The 20,556-nt window shown below is 39.1% G+C and overlaps 2 protein-coding genes across 3 annotated transcripts in view; one reads left to right on the forward strand and one right to left on the reverse strand.

Annotated features, from left to right (window-relative positions):
• The window catches only part of KMO (kynurenine 3-monooxygenase), a 57,574-nt gene extending 39,600 nt beyond the window's left edge, over nucleotides 1–17,974 (forward strand). Inside the window, 11 exon segments of the mRNA XM_010591045.3 lie at nucleotides 177–264; nucleotides 2,043–2,208; nucleotides 5,648–5,719; nucleotides 6,898–7,019; nucleotides 8,200–8,347; nucleotides 10,164–10,221; nucleotides 11,882–11,964; nucleotides 13,373–13,474; nucleotides 13,565–13,624; nucleotides 15,273–15,410; nucleotides 15,413–17,974. Of these exon segments, the coding sequence (XP_010589347.2) occupies nucleotides 177–264; nucleotides 2,043–2,208; nucleotides 5,648–5,719; nucleotides 6,898–7,019; nucleotides 8,200–8,347; nucleotides 10,164–10,221; nucleotides 11,882–11,964; nucleotides 13,373–13,474; nucleotides 13,565–13,624; nucleotides 15,273–15,410; nucleotides 15,413–15,475 (1,100 nt within the window). The 3' untranslated portion in view covers nucleotides 15,476–17,974.
• OPN3 (opsin 3) overlaps nucleotides 17,424–20,556 on the reverse strand; it is a 40,524-nt gene continuing 37,391 nt past the window's right edge. Inside the window, exons 3-4 of one of the 2 annotated variants that reach the window (XM_003410915.4) lie at nucleotides 19,724–19,975; nucleotides 17,424–17,750 (exon numbers count right to left, since the gene is read on the reverse strand). In XM_003410915.4, the coding sequence (XP_003410963.2) occupies nucleotides 17,487–17,750; nucleotides 19,724–19,975 (516 nt within the window). In that variant the 3' untranslated portion in view covers nucleotides 17,424–17,486. Of the gene's footprint in view, nucleotides 17,751–19,723; nucleotides 19,976–20,556 lie in introns of those variants that run through there. The other variant, XM_064276722.1, reaches the window with a different exon arrangement.

Consider the following 20,556-nt stretch of genomic DNA (forward strand, 5'->3'; position numbering starts at 1 on the left):
TATACAGGAACATTGGACAGATATTTGTCAAATTATCGTTACAACTAATTCATTTTTACATTGTGAATAATAAATGCTCTCGAACTGTTCTCAGAAAATGATTACGATTTCAATTTAGTTTAGTGAAATAAAAATAAAAATTTTATTTCCCCTTGTTTTCTTTCTTTGTTTCTCAGCTGTAGAAAAATACCCCAATGCCAAGGTGCACTTTGGCCACAGATTGTTGAAATGTAATCCTGAAGAAGGAATGATCACAGTCATTGGGTAATTGCTGGGTCAGGCTTTTTACCACAGAGGTGAAGGGTTGGCATGGAAAACTGACCTGTAAACTTTGTTCTTTGGCTCTTTTGAAAGAATTAAAGAATTACCAAAAGGGTAATTCAAATCGTTTTTAGATTCAAAGTATTTTAGATTTAAAACAGACCTTAGATACCTTCTGACGCATGTTTACTCAACTTTCTAGAGTGTTCAACACTGGTGATCAGGTTCTTTTTCAACTCTTTCCTCTTTTGAAGTAATATGTCGCCCTCCACCATCTTGGTCTTCCTCTACTCTTTCTGGAGGCTATTCTTCTGCCTCTCCTTGACTGATTCTATTTCCTTTAAGTTTCCAAGCCTCATATCCTACTCTTAGGATATAACATGGATTCAATAACCATTTCTAAATTCACATCTCTAAAAGGAACTTCTCCAGCCCAGGTGTCTATCCTCATTCTGTACCCTGTGTCTGTGTTTTCTCGTTAAACATCTTCATCCGTACATCTTGCCATTATCTTAAATACATCCAAAATCTTGATTATCTATTTCTCCCAAAACACACCCTATTCCCAGCCTCCCTAATTGTTGTTGTTAGTTGCCGTTGAGTTGGCTGTAACTCATGGCTTCCCCACGGACAACAGAATGCAACGTTGCCTGGTCCTGTGCCATCCTGATGATCGTAGGTATGCTTAAGTCCATTGCTGTGGCCATTGTGAATTTTGAGTGCCTTCCAACCTAGGGGGGCTCATCTTCCAGCACTATATTGGACAGTATCCTGCTGTGATTTGTAGAGTTTTCAATGACTAATTTTTGGAAGCACATCACCAGGCATTTCTTCTTAGTTTGTCTTAGTCTGGAACCTTCGCTGATACCTGTCCACCATGGTGACACTGCTGGTATTTGAAATATTGGTGGCATAGCTTCCAGCATTGTAGCAACATGTGAGCCACCATAGTATGACAAACTAACAGATAGGTTGTGGACTTCCCTAGTACCACTACCCAAAAAAGTTAGATTTCATTCTTGATGTGTCCTTTTTATCTAATTTCTCCTGTTAAATGAAATCTATAAATCCTCTCCAGTCTTTCTTACTTCGTACTGTTTTTAGAATCTATGTCTTCCTTTCCTTCCTGCTGCGCCAGCATGGTTCAGACTCTCATCCCTGCACACACAGGCTACTGCAACCATCTTGTCCCTGTTTCCCCTCCCTTCTGTATTTCTGCCTCTACTTCAATACATCCACTGCCCAGTGAATTTTCTTAAATTGCCACTTTTTATACATCATCCCCTTAATGAAAAAAAAAAATTCCCTTTTGCCAGAATAATATATTTAAACTTTTTGTGTTAGCATCCAAAATTCTCTTCTCTCCATGTCTTTCCTTAAATGTTTTTCTGCTACCCTCAGCTCAAGCCAAACTTATTATTCCTAGGAAATAGGAGTAATGAGATTGCTCACACACTCCCTTCATTGGAATGCCTTGACCTCTTTTCAATATTGTCTTCCTTCAAGCAGAGAGCTCAACTCTTAGTAACACTCCCATGGACTTGCACATCTTTATTAATCAACATGGTTGTGTATTATTCTCATTCTCATATGCAAACCCATGATTGGGACAAATATTGTAATCTTAATTTTATAGACCGTCAATTTACAGCTCTAAATCAAACATGTAAGGGTGAGTCTTCTGGGTTACCCATTGAACCGCTACTTTCCATGTCCAAGTTGAGGAGCATTCTCAGTTTCACCATTAGACATTTTTCTTGATGGCTCATTTTATTTTTCAGATCCAACAGTGTTCCTACAGACATCACTTGTGACCTCATTGTAGGATGTGATGGAGCCTACTCAACTGTCAGAAGCCACCTCATGAAGAAACCTCGCTTTGATTACAGTCAACAGTACATTCCTCATGGTTACATGGAGTTGACTATACCACCTAGGAATGGAGATGTAAGTCATTTCCTTCTCATTTCCTTACTGGAGGCTGTCCTCCTCCCCATACCAATATAGAAGCACATTTTCGTGCAGTGCTTCTCAGAAGCATGTCTTGATCAGTTTTGAGGTTTGCCACAAATGTTTTGCAATTAATGATAAATTGGATGTAGTTACTTACTCCCTTAACTTTGGATATGTTTTCTTGAATGGGAAAGAAAGCAGAGGAGCTACAACTACCCTTCTGGAAACTCCCAGGGGATATGTCTTACATAAGAATGGCATTTGTCCTGGGAGGAAAAAACAGGTTGGAAATCAATTCTCCACCATACTGCCAACCAAAGTTCTTATAATCATGATTAAATCAAATCATTATTAAATCTACTAACAAGTGAATAGCAATTTGTTGCGAAAGTCAACAAACTGTCAACAAATGTTTTTCTCATTTCCTGGTTCCCACTGTTTAACCATATGTGACCTAAGGCAAATACGTGTCATGCATATCCTTACATTTTCCATAAGCAAATAGACGTAGGAACTTATGAAGAAAAAGTAAAATACCAACAGAAGTAATAAAGATCTTGGCTTAACATTAAGGATAAGTAAACAATATTAGTTAAATAATCAATTTGCATATAAACCATCCATTTTTAAGGTACTGATTCAGTCTGTAGTATATGAAATTCAGGAAACCCTGGTGGAGTAGTGGTTAAGTGCTACGGCTGCTAACCATAGCAGTTTGAATCTGACAGGTGCTCCTTGGAAACTCTATCAGGCAGTTCTACTCTGTCCTATAGGGCTGTTGAGTTGGAACCAACTTGACGGCAGTGGGTTTTTTATATGAAATTCAGATATCTATAAAATAGCTAGTCAATGTAGGATATTAATGTTATATACTAACAAATATATGAACCAGTCAAATCCATGTTTTCACATTTCATTTTTTTCTTTTCCTTCTTCCCAATCAAAACATATTTACTAATTTTTCAATGTTTATTTTACTGTTTTCAAGTTCTCACAGCCCAGGATCTGATAATTCTGGATTACAGCATAGTAGGGTTCTGTTGAAGGGGGTAGTGGTGTTTCAGCTATAGAATGCTCACATTTCATACGAGAGACCCAGGTTTGATTCCTGGGCAACACACCTCATGAGCACCAGGCTTTTTGTTCCGTTGTGCATGGATGCACCATTGTTGCAAGTAATATCAACAGGGTTCTGTGGAAAAATCATCCCAGACTTCTGTGGAATCATGCCTGCTAAAGAGGATTTTAGATGTCTATTTATTTCCTAGGTATTCACAAAGAATAGAATTTTTTTTTTTTTAATGTTTAAAGAAACACTGTCTTGACATAGCAGTGTGATCCAGACAGGGGAGCATTTTGACATGGCCCCAAAACAATCTGTGAAACTTTCTCTTTTGAAAAATTTTTTCCCTATTTCTTTCTTTTCTTCCTTCCTTCTTTCCTTCCTTCCTTCCTTCCTTCCTTCCTTCCTTCCTTCCTTCCTTCCTTCCTTCCTTCCTTCCTTCCTTCCGTCCTTCCTTCCTTCCTTCTTTCCTCCCTCCCTCCCTCCCTCTCTCCCTTTCTTTTAACGTAATACATACAACAGATATTTTTACTCTACTTCTGATGGTTGGAATGAGGGAAAGAGATTGAATGAGTGCCAGGATTAAGGTGAATATCTGAGGGGAGGATGGGATGGGTGTTGTTGGGGATTGGGTGCAGGACTCATCTTAAAGCTGCTTTTGCACAGGAAGCAAACTATTTTTGCTGAGATTTTATGTTTAGAGGGACTTGTAGTGGGGGGACTAGTAGAGACGATGCCAAGCCTAGCCTTGCAATGCTATTTATTAGACAAGGGTATCTATTGAGAGCATCACCTGGCAATACAGAAGCTGAAAATTTAAAGGTCTGTTCTCCTAGGTCATGAAATATGTGTAAACATCCAAGTGTTCTTGCATCCTATCTCCTGTGTCAAAATGACATATAAACCGCCATCTATACAAATGAGAAAGAGTGGAGGTATCTAATAACTTCCAAATGGTTTTTGATCAGCAGCTTCAACATTTACTGCTGCAGCAGACGATAAGCCAAATTGATTTCAGGTGTCATTTCTTCTTCCTTTTAGAGTTTAACAAGGTTGTGGAAGCAGTCAGAAGATAGTAAGGGGGAAAAGCAAGGATATTTGCCTTCTCCAGGCTGTTCTCCTCACAACGTCACTAAGACTTTAAGTTCATGCCTCCTCCACTTTGCTCAGCAAGTCCCCCCCACCCCCAGCCCACTGCCCTTCCCGTCTTATCTAATCTATGTAAATCTTTCGTTTTAGTCCCTCCAGCCCCACTAAGTCCTCACCTCCCAGCTTTTATTTAGTGAACAAATAATCACTCCAGGGCAGTGGGTTTGCTTTGGTTTGGTTGATCTGTCAAACAATCAATGCTTACTCAGGCTATTACTGCATCGAAAGAAGTCCACTATTTATGTTGTAGGAAACAAATGATAAGAAGCTTGTTTGTGAAACGTTTGCTTGGCTCATGAAATTTAAGCTTAAGACCTTCTTGTCAAGTTCTGATAAGTTTCTAAGTAAAGCAAAATATAAAATAAAATTACGTACATATGCACACATACCTGTATACACACGTACATACATATATGTTAATATACCATATAGCTATTTATTTCTCCGGTTGGTCTTTCTTTCTTTTTTTCCCCTGCATGGATATGTGTGTGTGTGGATATCTATATGTCTGTACATATACATGTGTATATATACACATATACATATAAAAGCTCAGCTGCTAACCAAAAGGTTGGCAGTTCAAATCCACCAGCCACTCCTTGGAAATCCTATGGGACAGTTCTACTCTGTCCTATAGGGTCACTATGAGCCGGAACCGACTCGATGGTAATGAGTTTGAGTTTTTGGTATATATAAAAACCTAACCCATTTATATATGTATGAACAGTTGCCATGGAGTTGACTTCGACTCATGGAGACCACATGTGTGTCAGAATACAGCTGCGTTCCATAGGGTTGTCAGTGGCTGATTTTTCAGAAGTAGGCTTCCAGGCCTTTCTTCCAAGGTGCCTATGGGTAAACTCAAACTGCCACCCTTTTGGTTAGTAGCCAAGCTCTTTAGCCATTTGCACCACCCAGGGATATATAGAGATGTACATAAAAACATGAGAGGAAGAGAGAGAGAATCACCTTATAGCATGTTCTCAAATCTTGAATTATATCTGATATCAAAAACTCACTTGAGGTTGAGTTTATAATTGTAGAACACAAAGTATTTTCTCAGACAACTTTGACTTTATATAGCAATAGGTGTGCATACGATACTGATTTAAAGTGCCGTGGAAGCAATTATAAAGTAAGCAGGGTCAGTTTTATAGATGTGCTACATTAATATGCTAATAAAAATAGATATAAATATACAGTTTTTTTTTTCCTCTGCAGCATGCCATGGAACCTAATTACCTGCATATTTGGCCTAGAAACACCTTTATGATGATTGCGCTTCCTAACACGGTAGTATTAATCTTGCGTCTATAATTAATGTTTTCCTTTATTTTGTGCTTAGTATGGGTATATACTAACTAACCCCTTCATTGTTTAATTGGCTAAAAATGTGGGATCACTGAGGGAAAAAAAAAAAAAAAAACAGAAGGGATCCCAGTGATTTACTTTGGAAAAGAGATTTAACGTACACAAAATAATAAAGGAAGCTTATGTGTGGTGGTGCCTGACTCTGTCTTCTCCACTGAAGACGGTGTGGATGGACATGGCCCCCAAATAAAGCCATTTCAGTTATATATTAGGAAGTCTGTTTAGTATTTAGGGTCTGTGGGACACTGGAATATACATTATAAAAAAGGAGTCTGGCTTTTCTTTCATTAGACCCTACAGACTTTGTTACTATATCATATAGCTATTTATTTCTCTAGTTGGTCTTTTTTTTTTTTTTTCCTCCTGCTATCTGTCCCTGGGGCCTAAACCAAAAAAAGGAAACCCATTGCTGTCAAGTTGATTCCGACTCATAGCGACCCTGTAGGACAGAGTAGAACTGCCCCATAGGATTTGCAAGGAGCAGCGGTGGATTCCAGCTACCAACCTTTTCGTTAGCAACCACAGTTCTTAACCGCTGCACTACCAGGGCCCCCCTGGGCATACCTTAAGAGCAAAAAGAAAAGAGGAGAAATTGAATCAACCTACTTATTAGTTATCTAAGAAATATAGTATCTACTTGGGGAAAATGGCTGAAGTCTACCAGTATCAGTCACCATGGAGTCAATTCTGACTCGTGGCAATGTCGTGTGTGTCAGAATAGAACTACTGCACAGGTTTTTCAGTGGCTGATTTTTCAGAGATGGATTGCTAGGCCTTTCTTATGAGGTGCCTCTGGGTGGATTCAAACCTCCAACCTTTCCTTAGCAGCCAAAGGCATTAACTCTTAGCACTACCCAGGGATTCCTGGCTGGAGTCTACAGTTTAGTCTTACAGGAAGCCAGGGAATGTCCTTTGGTACTTGGTAGGCTCTTGCTTTGGGTATGGGGGAAGAAAGTGGGGATGCCTTTCCCATCTGTCTGGACAGTCCTTCCAGGTGCTTTTGGTCACAACAAGAAACAGTGCTATCTAGGCATCAATCTTGAGTGCCTGCATTACCCCACCCACCATTCCCTCTCTCACTGTTCCGTTTCTCCTCGCAGAACAAATCTTTCACGTGTACTTTGTTCATGCCATTTGAAGAGTTTGAAAAACTTCTAACCGGTAGTGACGTCCTGGGTTTCTTCCAGAAGTACTTTCCGGACTCCATCCCTCTAATTGGAGAGTAAGTGGCAAGATGTGCAGCTGTGCCTTTGGCTCCACGGGTGTGAGTTAATCAAAATTCAAAGGAAGGTTATGCAACTTATTTGTTTTAGTTAAATGTGACCAGTCATGCAAAGGCCTGGATATTGGAGTCAGAAGTCTAAAGGAATGTTGTGCTGTGAACAGGAATTCCAAAAAACCCCGAAGTCGTGGCCAGCTTCCCTGGGAAAGACGAACCAACCATACGGCTAGGATTTTACGTATCCTGTGCAGGATTGTCAGGCCTCTCAGGGCGCAGCGCGCCACAGGCCTGGTAGTGCTTCCTTCTGTTGTTGTTAGGTGCTATCGAGTTGGTTCTGACTAATAGCGATCCTATGTACAATAGGCCAAAACGCTGTCCAGTCCTGCACCATCCTCACAATCCTTGTTATGCTTGAGTCCATTGTTGCAGCCACTGTGTCAATACATCTCTTTGAGGGTCTTCCTCTTTTTTGCTGACCCTCCACTGCTTTACCAAGCATGATGTCCTTTTCCAGGGACTGGTCCCTCCTGATAACATGTCCAAAGTATGTAAGACAAAGTCTTGCCATCCTTACCTCTAAGGGCCATTCTGGCTGTAGTTCTTCCAAGAGAGATTTGTTCATTCTTTTGGCAGTCCTTGGTATATTCAGTATTCTTAGCCAACACCACAGTTCAAAGGTGTCAATTCTTTCCTCTTCCTTATTCACTGTCCAGCTTTCACATGCATATGAGGCAATTGAAAGCACCATGGCTTGGGTCAGGCATACCTCAGTCCTTAAAGTGGCATCCTGCTTTTTAACACTTTAAAGAGATCTTTTGCAACAGATTTTCCAAAAGCAATACGTCCTATGACTTCTTGACTGTTGCTTCCATGGGCATTGATTGTGAATCCAAGTAAAATGAAATCCTGACAACTTCAATCTTTTCTCTGTTTATCATGATGTTGTTTATTGGCCCAGTTGTGAAGATTTTTGTTTTCTTTATGTTGAAGTGTAATCCATACTGAAAGCTGTTATCCTTGATCTTCGTCAGTAACTGCTTCATATATATATATGTATGTATATTTTATGTATATTATATATATACACACACATAATCCTGCGGTAATCAATAAACCTGTAAGAATCAAGCATTCACCCCCCATTTTAACATCTTTACCTTCTGCTCGTTTTCCTTTAAAGGCAAGCCCTGATACAAGATTTCTTCCTGTTGCCGGCTCAGCCCATGATATCCGTAAAATGTTCTCCTTTTCACTTAAAATCACGCTGTGTGCTGATGGGAGACGCAGCTCATGCCATAGTGCCCTTTTTTGGGCAAGGAATGAACGCAGTGAGTTCTTTACCTTGAAATCTTTTTTGGGTCACTTGCAACTAAAATGTCTTAGATAAAATATGTCTGAAGTTATCCTGACATAATCTTTGGGAAGACAATCAATTCAACAATCAGACCAGCTGTATGCTAGACTGATCACAGACTTGGATTACTTGATCCAGTAATTCAATGTGGAAAAAAGCAGGAAGCATAATACAGCGTTCTGTTCCACAGAAATGCGTGCTTGAAATCTGGAGATGGACTATCAACCATTCAAGACTTAATTTTTTTCAAATAAATATTTTTCTAGAGAGTATGCTTATGTAATGTCAGCCTCAAAGGAAAAAGAATTTCCAAGTATCTGAGTTTTTTTTGGTCACTTTTTCTTTCAAAAGGAAAGAAACACAATTAACAGGACAAAATAAAACTATGAGATATATTCGATGTTAATTATTACTACCTTCGTGAGAGTTTTTCTATTCTCAATATAAAAAAAATCGGAAAAGAAATGGTGTTCAAATATGGAACATTAGTTTTAGGAAACCCTAAAATAAGTGTCTGCTGTGTGTGTGTGTGTGTGTGTGTGTGTGTGGTGAGGGGGAGGAATAGCTTTATAAATGTTAGTCACATATTGTTGTTTTAGTGACTAGCATATATTCCAAGTATAAACAGCTTGCGAATCTAATTAATTCTATTTTCCACAAGAGTGGTTAACATTTTCTGTTTTATAAAAACTTAGCACATTAATTAGAGTATAATGGCTAAGCATTCAGGCTTATCCTGACTTTTTAAACTGCCCGGGTTCAAACTCTGGATTTATTGGGATTTACTACAATATATTCTTGCACAGTTATCTTTGCTTCCCTATCTGTCTAACTGGGATTTTGACAAGACCCATCTCATAGGCATTCTGAGTAAGTGACTTAATTTAAATAAAGACGTTAAGACAATTATCTCAGCCCTATATCTATCACTTTTCTCTAAATTCCTACAGTGTTAATAGTCTACGTAATTTATTTAACGAGTAAAATCATTATTTGCTTCAGGTGTTATAATTGATATGAAATATTATTTTATTTTATTTACTTTTTACATACTTTTCATAGGTCCCTAGGTGGCACAAATGTTTTGCACTCAACTGCTAACCTAAAGGTCGGTGGTGTGAACCCACCCAGCAGTACCATGGAAGACAGGCCTGGTGACCTGCTTCCATTAAGATTACAGCCAAGAAAACCCTATGGAGCAGTTCTACTCTGTAACACAACGACAACAACAATATACTTTTACATTGTCTCTAAAAGTATAGTTTGAATTTTTGAAAAGTAAGAAGCGCAGCTTTTGATTTTCTCTTTCCCTGATGTATGTAACAGAGGTGCTTACTAATTTTTGTGGACTTCTCAAGAGTAGAAATTCACTTTGCTCTTGGGTTATAATAACTAAGTTTATGTGGGAGTTCTATTTTATCATTAAATGACTTTAAATGTGAATCCTGAAAACCTGAGTAATTTAATGTAATTCTAAAACTCATGGTAGAGCAACATAATTATTCTTGCCTTTTGAAAAAGTAATAAAAGCCATCAAAATTGCAACAATAATTTAAAATTTTGGTCAAGTTTCAAATTGTTGTAATCAGTATATATATGAGCCTGACAAAAACCATCAATCACGGAATTGGTGGTCTTTTACAACCAAAATTCAATACCACGTGTGACAACTAAACTGTTGTGTTTAGAATAAATATCCTATGAGTTATACTCACTAATAGAGGGTCTGTTCAAAATTAAGAAGTTTTTGTTAAGTCCCGTTTATTTTGTCCCATTTTTTCTTATTTCAGGGCTTTGAAGACTGCTTGGTATTTGACGAGTTAATGGATAAATTCAGTAATGACCTTAGTAAGTAAAACTTTTCAGTTGGAGGTGAACTAGCCCTGATAATTAATTGTGGACCTATTTCTGATCCCCAGCAGTCCCAAATCTATGATACATATTCCCTGTTCAGGTCTAGAGATTTCATGATTTATAGCCTATGCCACTGTAGCCTATATCAGACAACAAGCACTCAGAGAGGGAAACATAGCTTCTTTTAAGATTGGTACACAGAGGTCTATGCAATGATCCACACAAAGAGAAAAGATCGGAGCAGCACACTGGCACCGTTCTCTCCCTTTCAGCCTCAGTAGCACCCCCTTGCCTGCACCGCCTGCAGCATGTCCTCGGAAACACTCTTACAAGCTCCAGCACTTTCTTGCTCTTTAATGTATCAAAACTTATATCTGATACTTCCATTTACCTTTTGATTAAAATTGATTCAGCCAATATATTAGTTTTACAGATATTGAAGTTACAAGTTTTTGTATTTAATTCTGAAGTTAAATGTACACAGAATGCAATAATAATAAACCAAAGCCATTGCTGTTGAGTTGATTCCAACTCAAAGCGACTGTATAGTACAGAGTAGAACTGCCCCATAGGGTTTCCAAGGAGCAGCTGGTGGATTCGAACTGCTGACCTTCTGGTTACCAGTCAAGCTCTTAACCACTGTACCACTAGGGCTCTTAATATTATTTTAAAAAAAAACAACCAAACCCATTGCCATCGAGTCAATTCTGACTCATTGCAACCCTATAGGACAGAGTAGAACTGCACCATAGAGTTTCCAAGGAGCTGTGGATTCAAACTACCAACCTTTCGGTTAACAGCCGTAGCACTTAACCGCTATGCCACTAGGGTTTCCTAATATTATAATATATAATATTAATATTAAATATGTACATAGTATTTACATATTTTATGTATATATAAGTATATACATAATGCAACGTACGTAGTATATAAAATATATACATATGTGTACCTGTAAAAGAAATTGTAAACAACCTGAGAACTGGGTAAACTGTCCTTGACTCCCAGCATCACGTGCTTCAAAGACTACCTCTAAATTTCAACTTGTTTGGGGTAAGGGATAGGCTGGAGCACTGACTTTAAACCTATACCCAGTTTCCAGTCTTGACTTGCTAGTTTATTAGCTCTGTGATCTTGAGCAAATCACTTCATCTTTCTAATGTCTCAGGTTTGGGTTTCTTTTTTTTAATCTATCAAGTGGGAATAATAATGCCTACTTCAGAGAGTTCACAGAATAATAGGGGAGCTGATGGGTAAGCTAATAAGGTGTCTTAGGTGCAACGAAACAAGTGTGCATGGGATACCAGGATACACAAAAACAGGGTAGCAAATTCTGAGTGACTCAGGGTCATTTGCAAACATTTATAGGAGCTGCTTTCCATCTGTGAAATAAGGAATATAATGATGTTACCAATCGACAAACACATAGCTTATTGGTTTTGTTGTATTATTTGATCACAACAGGAAATGTTCTATGTGTGTTGCTCAGTATTCGTAGATTGTTGACCATGCAGCACCGGTACGCATAGATGTCAAAATTTAGAGAGAACGTTGGAAGAGAGTAGATCATTTAATTTGACTTGAGTAAAGCCCAGTGCATTTTTATAGGCTACTTTGGAAAAGAAGATGCATTATTTAACTTGGTTTCTAGGTATATGTCTTCCTGAATTCTCAAGATTTAGGATTCCAGATGACCATGCGATTTCAGACCTGTCCATGTACAATTACATAGAGGTGAGTGAGAAGATTTGGCTGTGAGAAGATTTGGCTCCAGTAACAAACGTTCTTTCCTTTAGTTTTTCTTTGCTCCAGCCCCGTTTCATGCATGCTGCATAAGAATAGGTACAGCCGAGCGTGCACACACACACACCCCCACACACACACACAGCACTCCTCAGACTTGGGCGGATTGCAAATATGTAGTCAGTGACAGTAACCTACACATGTATCTCTACCTACATTTCAGGGACATCTAGAAGAGAACCAAGAGGACAAAACGTCTTTCGTTTCAATTTCTGATAATTCAGAGGCTCAAAGCTTAGACATTCAGTAGAGTTAGTAATACGCTATTTAAAGAAAATATAACTCTGAAATGTGTTAATACATCTGAGAAATCTAAAACATGTTAAATGACCTTTCCACTCTTAACATTATAAGGTACATAGTTAGAGCAACATTAAATACCTGTTGGAAACTTAGGTACTGAAAAAAGATATAGAACACCAAAGAAATTCATAGTCAGAAAGATGAATACTTTGAAGAAAAATATATTAAGTACGTTTTGGATCAGGCACGTAAAAGGGTCACAATACATGGTTGGAAACCCTGGTGGCGTAGTGGTTAAGTGCTACAGCTGCTAACCAAAGGGTCGGCAGTTTGAATCCACCAGGTGCTCCTTGGAAACTCTATAGGGCAGTTCTACTCTGTCCTATAGGGTCACTATGAGTCGGAATCAACTTGATGGCACTGGGTTTGTTTTCGCTCTTTTTTTTTTTTTAAATACATGGTTGTGGTAGTAGTTTCAAAGTAATCACGTGAAAAATTCGCCAGGTAAATTAAAGGAAGACAGTGACTAGCTGCCTTCCATCTCTCCTGAAGACAGAAAGAAATATGGTGGACTTCACCTGGAGCAGAATTGTATCCTATGTGGTGAAGGAAGTTCGACTATAAGACACTGAACTTTTATTGATGTATCTGGCCTGTGTCTTTAAAAACAGGACAGCTACAACGCAATGTTTGTCCTGAACATGAAGTAAGTGAAGACAGACATAGCTTTAAGCAGTTGTCTTGCTGCCTTAAATAATACCCCCATCCAACCAGGAAGCAACAGAAGTTTCTCAAATCTTCGGGCTCATATATTACCTGAAGATCTGGTTGAATAAACCCTTTGCTGGAAGAGAGTTCCCGTACTGATCACTCAGCAAAATAACCTTCCCAACAAGTTTTGTGTGGTTGTACATTTTCAAGGCAATGTTCTACAGTATTGACAAAGGAACTGGGAATGACGGTTATGGAAATAAGAATTTATTTGACTAGCTTGTGCCCAGGATGGTGATGAATAGAAATGAAGAATAACAAGCTGCAGTAAAAGGAAAAAGGTACTTTGTTTGAGGTCTTCTTTAAGACTCTGGCCTTGTTGCAGATGCGAGCACACGTCAATTCAAGGTGGTTCATCTTCCAAAAGAACATAGAGCGATGTCTTCACGCTATTTTGCCATCTACCTTTATCCCTCTCTATACAATGGTAAGGCCTGGCTTTAAGACTTTTCTTCACTTTAATCCTCCATTTAGCCATTAAAAAATACACAAAAATACTTTTTAAACTTCCCTACAGGTCACTTTTTCCAGAATAAGATACCATGAAGCAGTGGTGAGGTGGCATTGGCAAAAAAAGGTTGGAACGGATTGCTTTTCCTCTTCTAATCTGGGGTGTTGGAGCATCATCAGAACTACGGTTATGTCGATTTTAGGCAAATACAGAAATGATACGACACACACTAGATGTTTGCCTTCCAAATAAAAAATGCCTGTGGTACGCAGAGGGCGGGGTGCCCGATGAACAAAGTTACAAAGATGCAGGGAGGTGGGAGGAAAAATGAGACAATAAACCAATGCTAATATTCTAAACATTTTACTTTATCTTGGAAATGTGAACCATTCCGGGCTTTGGCTTGATGCAACATTCTCATGGGTTTAATTTGTGGAATTGGACAGAATGAATCACTTAGAGAACACAATCAAATTTCAGTGTAAAGCTATGCCACGCTCATTTTGGGCAGCTGACCCAAAGATGTCACTCTAGGGCATTCAGGCACCTGATTTTACACTTTGGAAATTTTACAAATCCATTTATTCAACTAATAGTTTTATTTAGTGCACAGACAATCAGCTAGGCTTGGTAATGAACAAGACCCAGTTCCTACCCGACGTACATAGCTCTGGGACTAGCGGGGGGACGGTCTATTGCCGTGGAAGGGGATAAAGGGCCCCTGAGGGAGAACGGGTGGGGGCCAGCACAGGCAGGGGCTGAAGGAACGCCAGCACCGTGGCCAGCGTGGGCACTGCGTGTGCTTCCGTGGAGCTGCAACGCAGCGCCTCAGGGTGAGAATGGAGAGCGAGGTAAGCAGGGCCTCACAGGTCCTGAATGTCACCTTGTGAGAAATAGGGAAAGCGTGAAGGACGGCAACAGACACAGGTTTGGATTTCACAAAGACTACTTTGCAGTGTGGAGGATGAGTTGGAAGGAGTCAATTTATTCTTACAGAGATGAAAGCAATAGAGTCTCTGTCCTCAGGTGGTCACAGGCGATTAGAAGGCAGGACAATAAGTGCCGTGATAGCAATGGGCCAGGATGGTGGGGCGCACTGAGCAGAGACCAGAACGAGCCTCGCTGGAGCTGTGCTGACGAAGGCTCCTGGTGGTGAACACTCGGTGTCCAAAGTCTTCTGCTGCGTGCGTCTCCGCGTCACAGATGTCACTGAGTCCACCAAGTTCTGCTTAAGTTGACCCATGCCGTGTCCGAGAAGTGACTAAGCTGTTTGTGGCTTCCGCACAGTACTCTCCCGAGACAGAGCTCACAACTCTTTGTCTGAGGTTTTTTTTTAAATCAGTGCACAAAAGCTGACTGCTAAGCCTTCCTTACACAGAACACAGACTTGTGCTTTTCTTGAGCGGGAAGGGAGGAGGAACAGTCCAAGTTCGTCCTTTTCAGCCACCGCAGGACATGGAATGAAATTTCTGTCCCAGGCTAAAACCAAAGAGGCAACTGTATAATCCTTAGAAATTTCAGGAAACCCTGGTGGCATAGAGGTTAAGAGCTAAGGCTGTTAACCAAAAAGGTCAGCAGTTCAAATCCTCCAGGCTTGCCTTGAAAACTCTATGGGGGCAGTTCTACTCTGTCCTATAGGGTCACTATGAGTTGGAACTGACGGGACGGCAAGAGGCTTTTTTTTTTTTTTTTGGTTTAGTAATTTAAGAATGAAGTCTATTTCAAGATTTTAATCTCTCAACAATTGAAATGAGAGTTCTTGCTGTCTTTACAGGTAATAAACAAAGGACTCTTTTTCTGTGGAACACTGATAGCCATCGGTAGTACCTACCTACTTACACGTTACATATTACTTCGACCTCTGGACTATTTGAGAAGACCGTGGAACTGGATCACGTACTTCCAGAATACAGGGCATGTTTCACCGCAAACTCCATGGAGCCACTAGAACAAAATCCCAGTTTTATCCGCAGATGACATAAAAGTTTTGAGGTGGCACATGCTTGATTTCCCTGTGGCGGCAATTTAGGGTTAAAAGTGTGTTTCCATCATCATATTTAATTCCCTAATGGAAGTTTAAATTAAAGATTAATTAATTAAAGATTGCAATTAAATTCAATTTAGCTTCTGTGTTGACTGCAATTATTTGAAAAAAAAAATTAGCACTTTTTGTAAGCTACAACGCACAGCTTCAAGGTAGTACTACTGGGCGGGGGGGGGGGGGTCGTAGTAAATATGACTTTCACTTCGAAAAAAAGGAAGGCCCCAAAGGCCTCAGAAGACACTGATCAGTACTTTTTCTTTAGAGGAGGTGGTAAAAGTCACAAGAAGGTTGACTCAATATCTGAGACTAAGCAACACATCTTGCCTAACACGCTAATTGCACTTTTCACCCAACGGGTGGAATTTATCTAACCACAGTGCTCAAATTCACTTGAAAAAACTGGAAGTGAAAATGGGAACTTATGAGGAAATTCCAGAGAGTTATAAAACGAATCTATTTCCCAGTCTTCAAATTCCAGTATTACCTTCTGAAAAAAGAAAAAGGCTGCTACTACCATACAAAGTGAAGGATAGGAAAGCATTCTATTCCTACCGTAAATCTCTACATGTTCAACAGAGTTGAAAGGAAATGAGAGACAGCTTTCTTAGAAATGTGAAGTCATATTTTATTCCATTTCATATGCTCAGAAGCAATTTGCTAATTTATTCTGTAACTACGTGCTGAGGCAGAACCCAGCAAAAATTTGATTACTACAAGCACATTTAGTGAAAAACTTTTTCTTTGGTTCTTCCTTCTTCGGTAGGCTGACCTAGTCATTGAGAAATCCTGCAAAATTGATTAATTGTGAAGATGCAACACTAGTAAGACAGTTACCTAAGAAATAAAAATTAGGCAAAAAGTAAATAAACGATTGTATTTCTTTTGTATATTGTCAAAAAAAAAAATCCTTGTGTTCTAACAATCTATGTTAAGTGTAAACAGTGACCTGTGGAAAATGATCTCTGTGATAACACTGGCCATTAATTATCCAGTGGATTGACTGATGAATAATAAAGATTAAAACATTTTATGACTATAGCTCTACACTTACTTCATCACTCTCCAAAGGTAGATTCGTTTTTGCTTGTGTGTTTGTTTTACTTAGAACCTCTATTATAAATTTGGGATTCTGTGTCCATGGCAAAATCGGGGTAAATTATTAAAAGGAGAGGCTAATTTTAGCACACTACTGTTGGAAAGGAAATGGATGGAGATACTTACCTGCCATCAACACCATCTTCACTATGTACATCCTCTGTGAATGTGTAATTAACTATATTCCATGATTATCTTGAAATTTGTGATCCTATTTGCTTTGCTGTGATGATTCTTAATTCCTAGGGCTTGCTCAGCAACATGTTGGTCTGAAGTGCCTCTCCAACATCCTATGCATGTAGCAACAGTCTTTGTATCAGATAGTTATAGGATTGATTTTCTTTTTCTAGAAATATCACCTTGGTAAATTTGATTGGGTCAAGCATATGCTATGACACTGAACAGGACCCAACACTACAGAAAAACCAAGATTGTCTAGGTATTTTGCACATTTGTGTAAAACAAAGATATTTTTACAGCTGAGGTTTTTGAGAAAAATGTATTATATGCCTTGGAAAATACAGTCATTTAAAAATATATTTGAAATAAAAATGTCTAACATGCTGGATGATGGTGCCAGATGCCATGTTGTGCTTAAAGTGTTTTTGTTTTTGTTCTTCATTATATAAAGCACCCATTGAATTAAACACATATTTGTCCTGCTCAATTGCTTTCTTGGGCAGAGAGCATATGGGTAATTCAGCTTTCCTGCTGGGCCACAAAAGTTCTGTTGATATCACATAGAATGGAGATTCCAGAACAGTCCTTATAATTATAATGGAAGTCTAAAAGTAGTGTCTGATTTAAGACCCCTGTTTTTTTTTTTGTTGTTGTTAGCATTATTCATTCCTATAAAGGACGAATCTGGATTACATCAGCTTTGGACCCATTGGTTTTGTCAATGTTGTTGACGGATAACGACTCATCACTGGTAATGATAAAAATGATGGAAGAAGAGTTAAAAGTCACTTTCTTCTTTGGCCTGTCCCCATCTTTCTGTGACATCACAATAGGTCTGATCTGCATTTCACTCCCAACCACTGGCAGGTCTTTAGCAGGCCGCTGGCATCTCAGCAGGCGGAAACATAGCAGCTGCAAAAGGGATCTTCGAAACTGGGCAAAGAAAATCAAGTTGAATATTAAGCAGAGTTTGGTCCTTAGCCTGGATTAACGTTCAAGGAAATTAGTCTAGTGACTGAGCTGTTCTCTTAGCAGATGTGGTTGAGGGTTAGGTGGCAGTGTTTCCATCTACCTAAGTAACCCTGAGGTTTTATGTCTTGTTCATATTAATAATTCTTAATAGCTAGATCACATGAAAAAAAAAAAAAAAAACAAAACCCAGTGCCATTGAGTTGATTCTAACTCATAGCGACCCTATAGGACAGAGTAGAACTGGCCCATAGCGTTTCCAAGGAGTGCCTGGCAGATTCGAACTGCCGACCCTTGGTTAGGGGCCATAGCGTTTAACCACTATTCCACCAGGGTTTCCGTTCATATTAATAATTCATAATAGCTAGATCACATAGGCCTATTTTAATACCGTATCATCTCCATAGACTCAAGTGACATGCTTCTTCTATGAGGGCAGCTAGATCTGTTTCTTTAGGGGGACTGGAACATGAATTCATTCCGCAAATATTCAGTGAACACCTACTAGGTGACAGCCACTGTCCTAGGATCCGGGGAAACTGTGAAGAGCAGAGACAGAATGGGTTCTCCCTGCAGAGTTCAAGGTCTGGTGTACTCATTAATGCTGTTCCTTTGATTAGATAAAGATTCCCCCCCTCCTTTTTTTTTTTTTATCAAGATTGCTAATTAGTTGGGAGGAAAGTACTGCAGCAGAAAGTGCTAATGTTCACCAGTACCCACGATTCTCCTCTTCATTCTCGGGACAACACTGAACCATATTTCTCAGCCCCCTTTCCGGGTCTCCTCCCTGCCCTTTCCCTTCTACAAGGACCTTAGAGGTCAAGGACCTTAGAAGATAGTAGCATCACAAAATGGGAAAAAAGCCTTGATTCCTAAATGACTGTATGGAACAGCTCCCACCTCCACCAGATGCATGGGACGGACTGTGGACAGGGGAGGATTGACCAATAAGCACAGTACACACTGGCTTATGGTAAGCATGGTACGCAGGCGCTAAATGTTTTTTACTCCTAATCTATAAGAAAGAACAAAGAGGGAGACTTAGCACTGGATGTTTTATGGTTAATACATAAGTGCCCTCTTCTTCCAAACTCTTGAGCATTTGAACTCAGAGTTGTTATTATTGCTTGTTATTATTTGTTACCATTTGCCTTCTAAAATTCCAGTGGAGCAATTAACCATTATTTATAACTTTTAAATACGCTGATCCTTAAACTTTATAACTTAGAGGCTTAGCTTCATATTAACTGTATTGAGGACTCTCGTAGCCATGACTGACAACCATCAAGACAAAACCTTTGTACTTCAGAAAGAAATAATAAGATTCTCAATAGATCTGGAGGAAATTTCTTGAGCCAAATTGGTTTTGGCTAGACGTTGGCCATGGCATATGATTACTAACTGAAGAAATTGCCAACAGTACCTATAACCCAAAACGATGAATTGTAAGTGTGGGCTCTTAATGTACAAGGAAACCAGGCTTAAATTTTGGCTCCAGCAGTTCCTAGATCAGGCAAGTTATTTAACTTCTTCGAACCTATTTCAAACCCATTAATAAAATAAGGAATAGTAGTAGTACCTCTTTCATGAAACTTTGTAAAGATAATGGTGTAACCTGTATAATATAGCAAGCACTTAAAAATATTAAATATGGAGTTATTATCATTACTAGACACATAAATATTTGTTAATGAATTAAACATTAATTTTAATAGAGTTCTTCTGGTCATGTGAATCCCAATTGGTAGATCTTAAAATTATTTTTATTTTCTTTGGAAATATCCTACATTTCTTCCTGAAGTCTTTCCTTTCCTATAAAATTCTTGATTTTTGCTGCTATCATTGAAATGGCTCTAAATAACCTCTATAGAAGTATTTCCCAACCCCACTCCCGGGATCCCGATGAGTGAAAACAATCACTTAATTATTCAGCTTACCTTTCTGATCATGAAGGTATAAATAACTGGATTATATACAGTGCTTGATTTAGCAAAGAGATACGAAACAATTGATATTGTTGGAGTGACCAGGTGTCCATAACCATTAACCACCAAGAAACAGATGACGATATAAGGCATCCAACAGATCAAGAAGGTGAATATCATAAAAAGACACATTTTGGCCAGTTTCTTTTCATGTCTTAAAATTTTGATCACTTGAATTGTCTGGAGATCTTCAACACAACGAAGCTGCAGAAATAAGAGAAAAAGAAGAGGCTAAAAACAAAAGAATCATTTTCTTTTATTGCTTTTAAGAGACATTCAGACACCACTCTTGATCTTGCCTTAACGGAAAGAGGACTGAGCAGGACCTTGGGGTGGGGGTGCCTGCTGATCCAGGACCTGCAGCTGGGCTCTGCCTTTACCCCTCTGGACCCAAATCTCTTCATCTCTAACTTACTAGGGTTGAACTACACAGCCTCTTAGATTGTAGAATGGCTTCTAAAGTTTTGCTAATTTACTTAGTAAGAATAAAATGAATTCTTTTCCCTAGATCTTCAACTAGCTGAAAAGACAGCCTGAAAGAGTCATGATAAAACAATTTCTCCTTAATCCTTGAAAGAAATGCTATTACCCAGAGCACAATTCTCAGCTCTCAAACTAGGCAGCAGACCCCTGTGATAGTCACGAGCCTTGCAAGGTTCAGCCTACCTCCGGTCTTGATGGGAACTTAATACCTGAATGAATTCTTGCTGGAAATGACTGCGTTTTCCAACTCTTTGCTAATGACCACTAAGTGGGATTTGATGAGGAATTTCTTTGTTATTAGT

This window comes from Loxodonta africana, chromosome 25 (assembly GCF_030014295.1).
Source record: "Loxodonta africana isolate mLoxAfr1 chromosome 25, mLoxAfr1.hap2, whole genome shotgun sequence".
In the NCBI taxonomy this organism is placed as follows: Eukaryota; Metazoa; Chordata; class Mammalia; order Proboscidea; family Elephantidae; genus Loxodonta; species Loxodonta africana.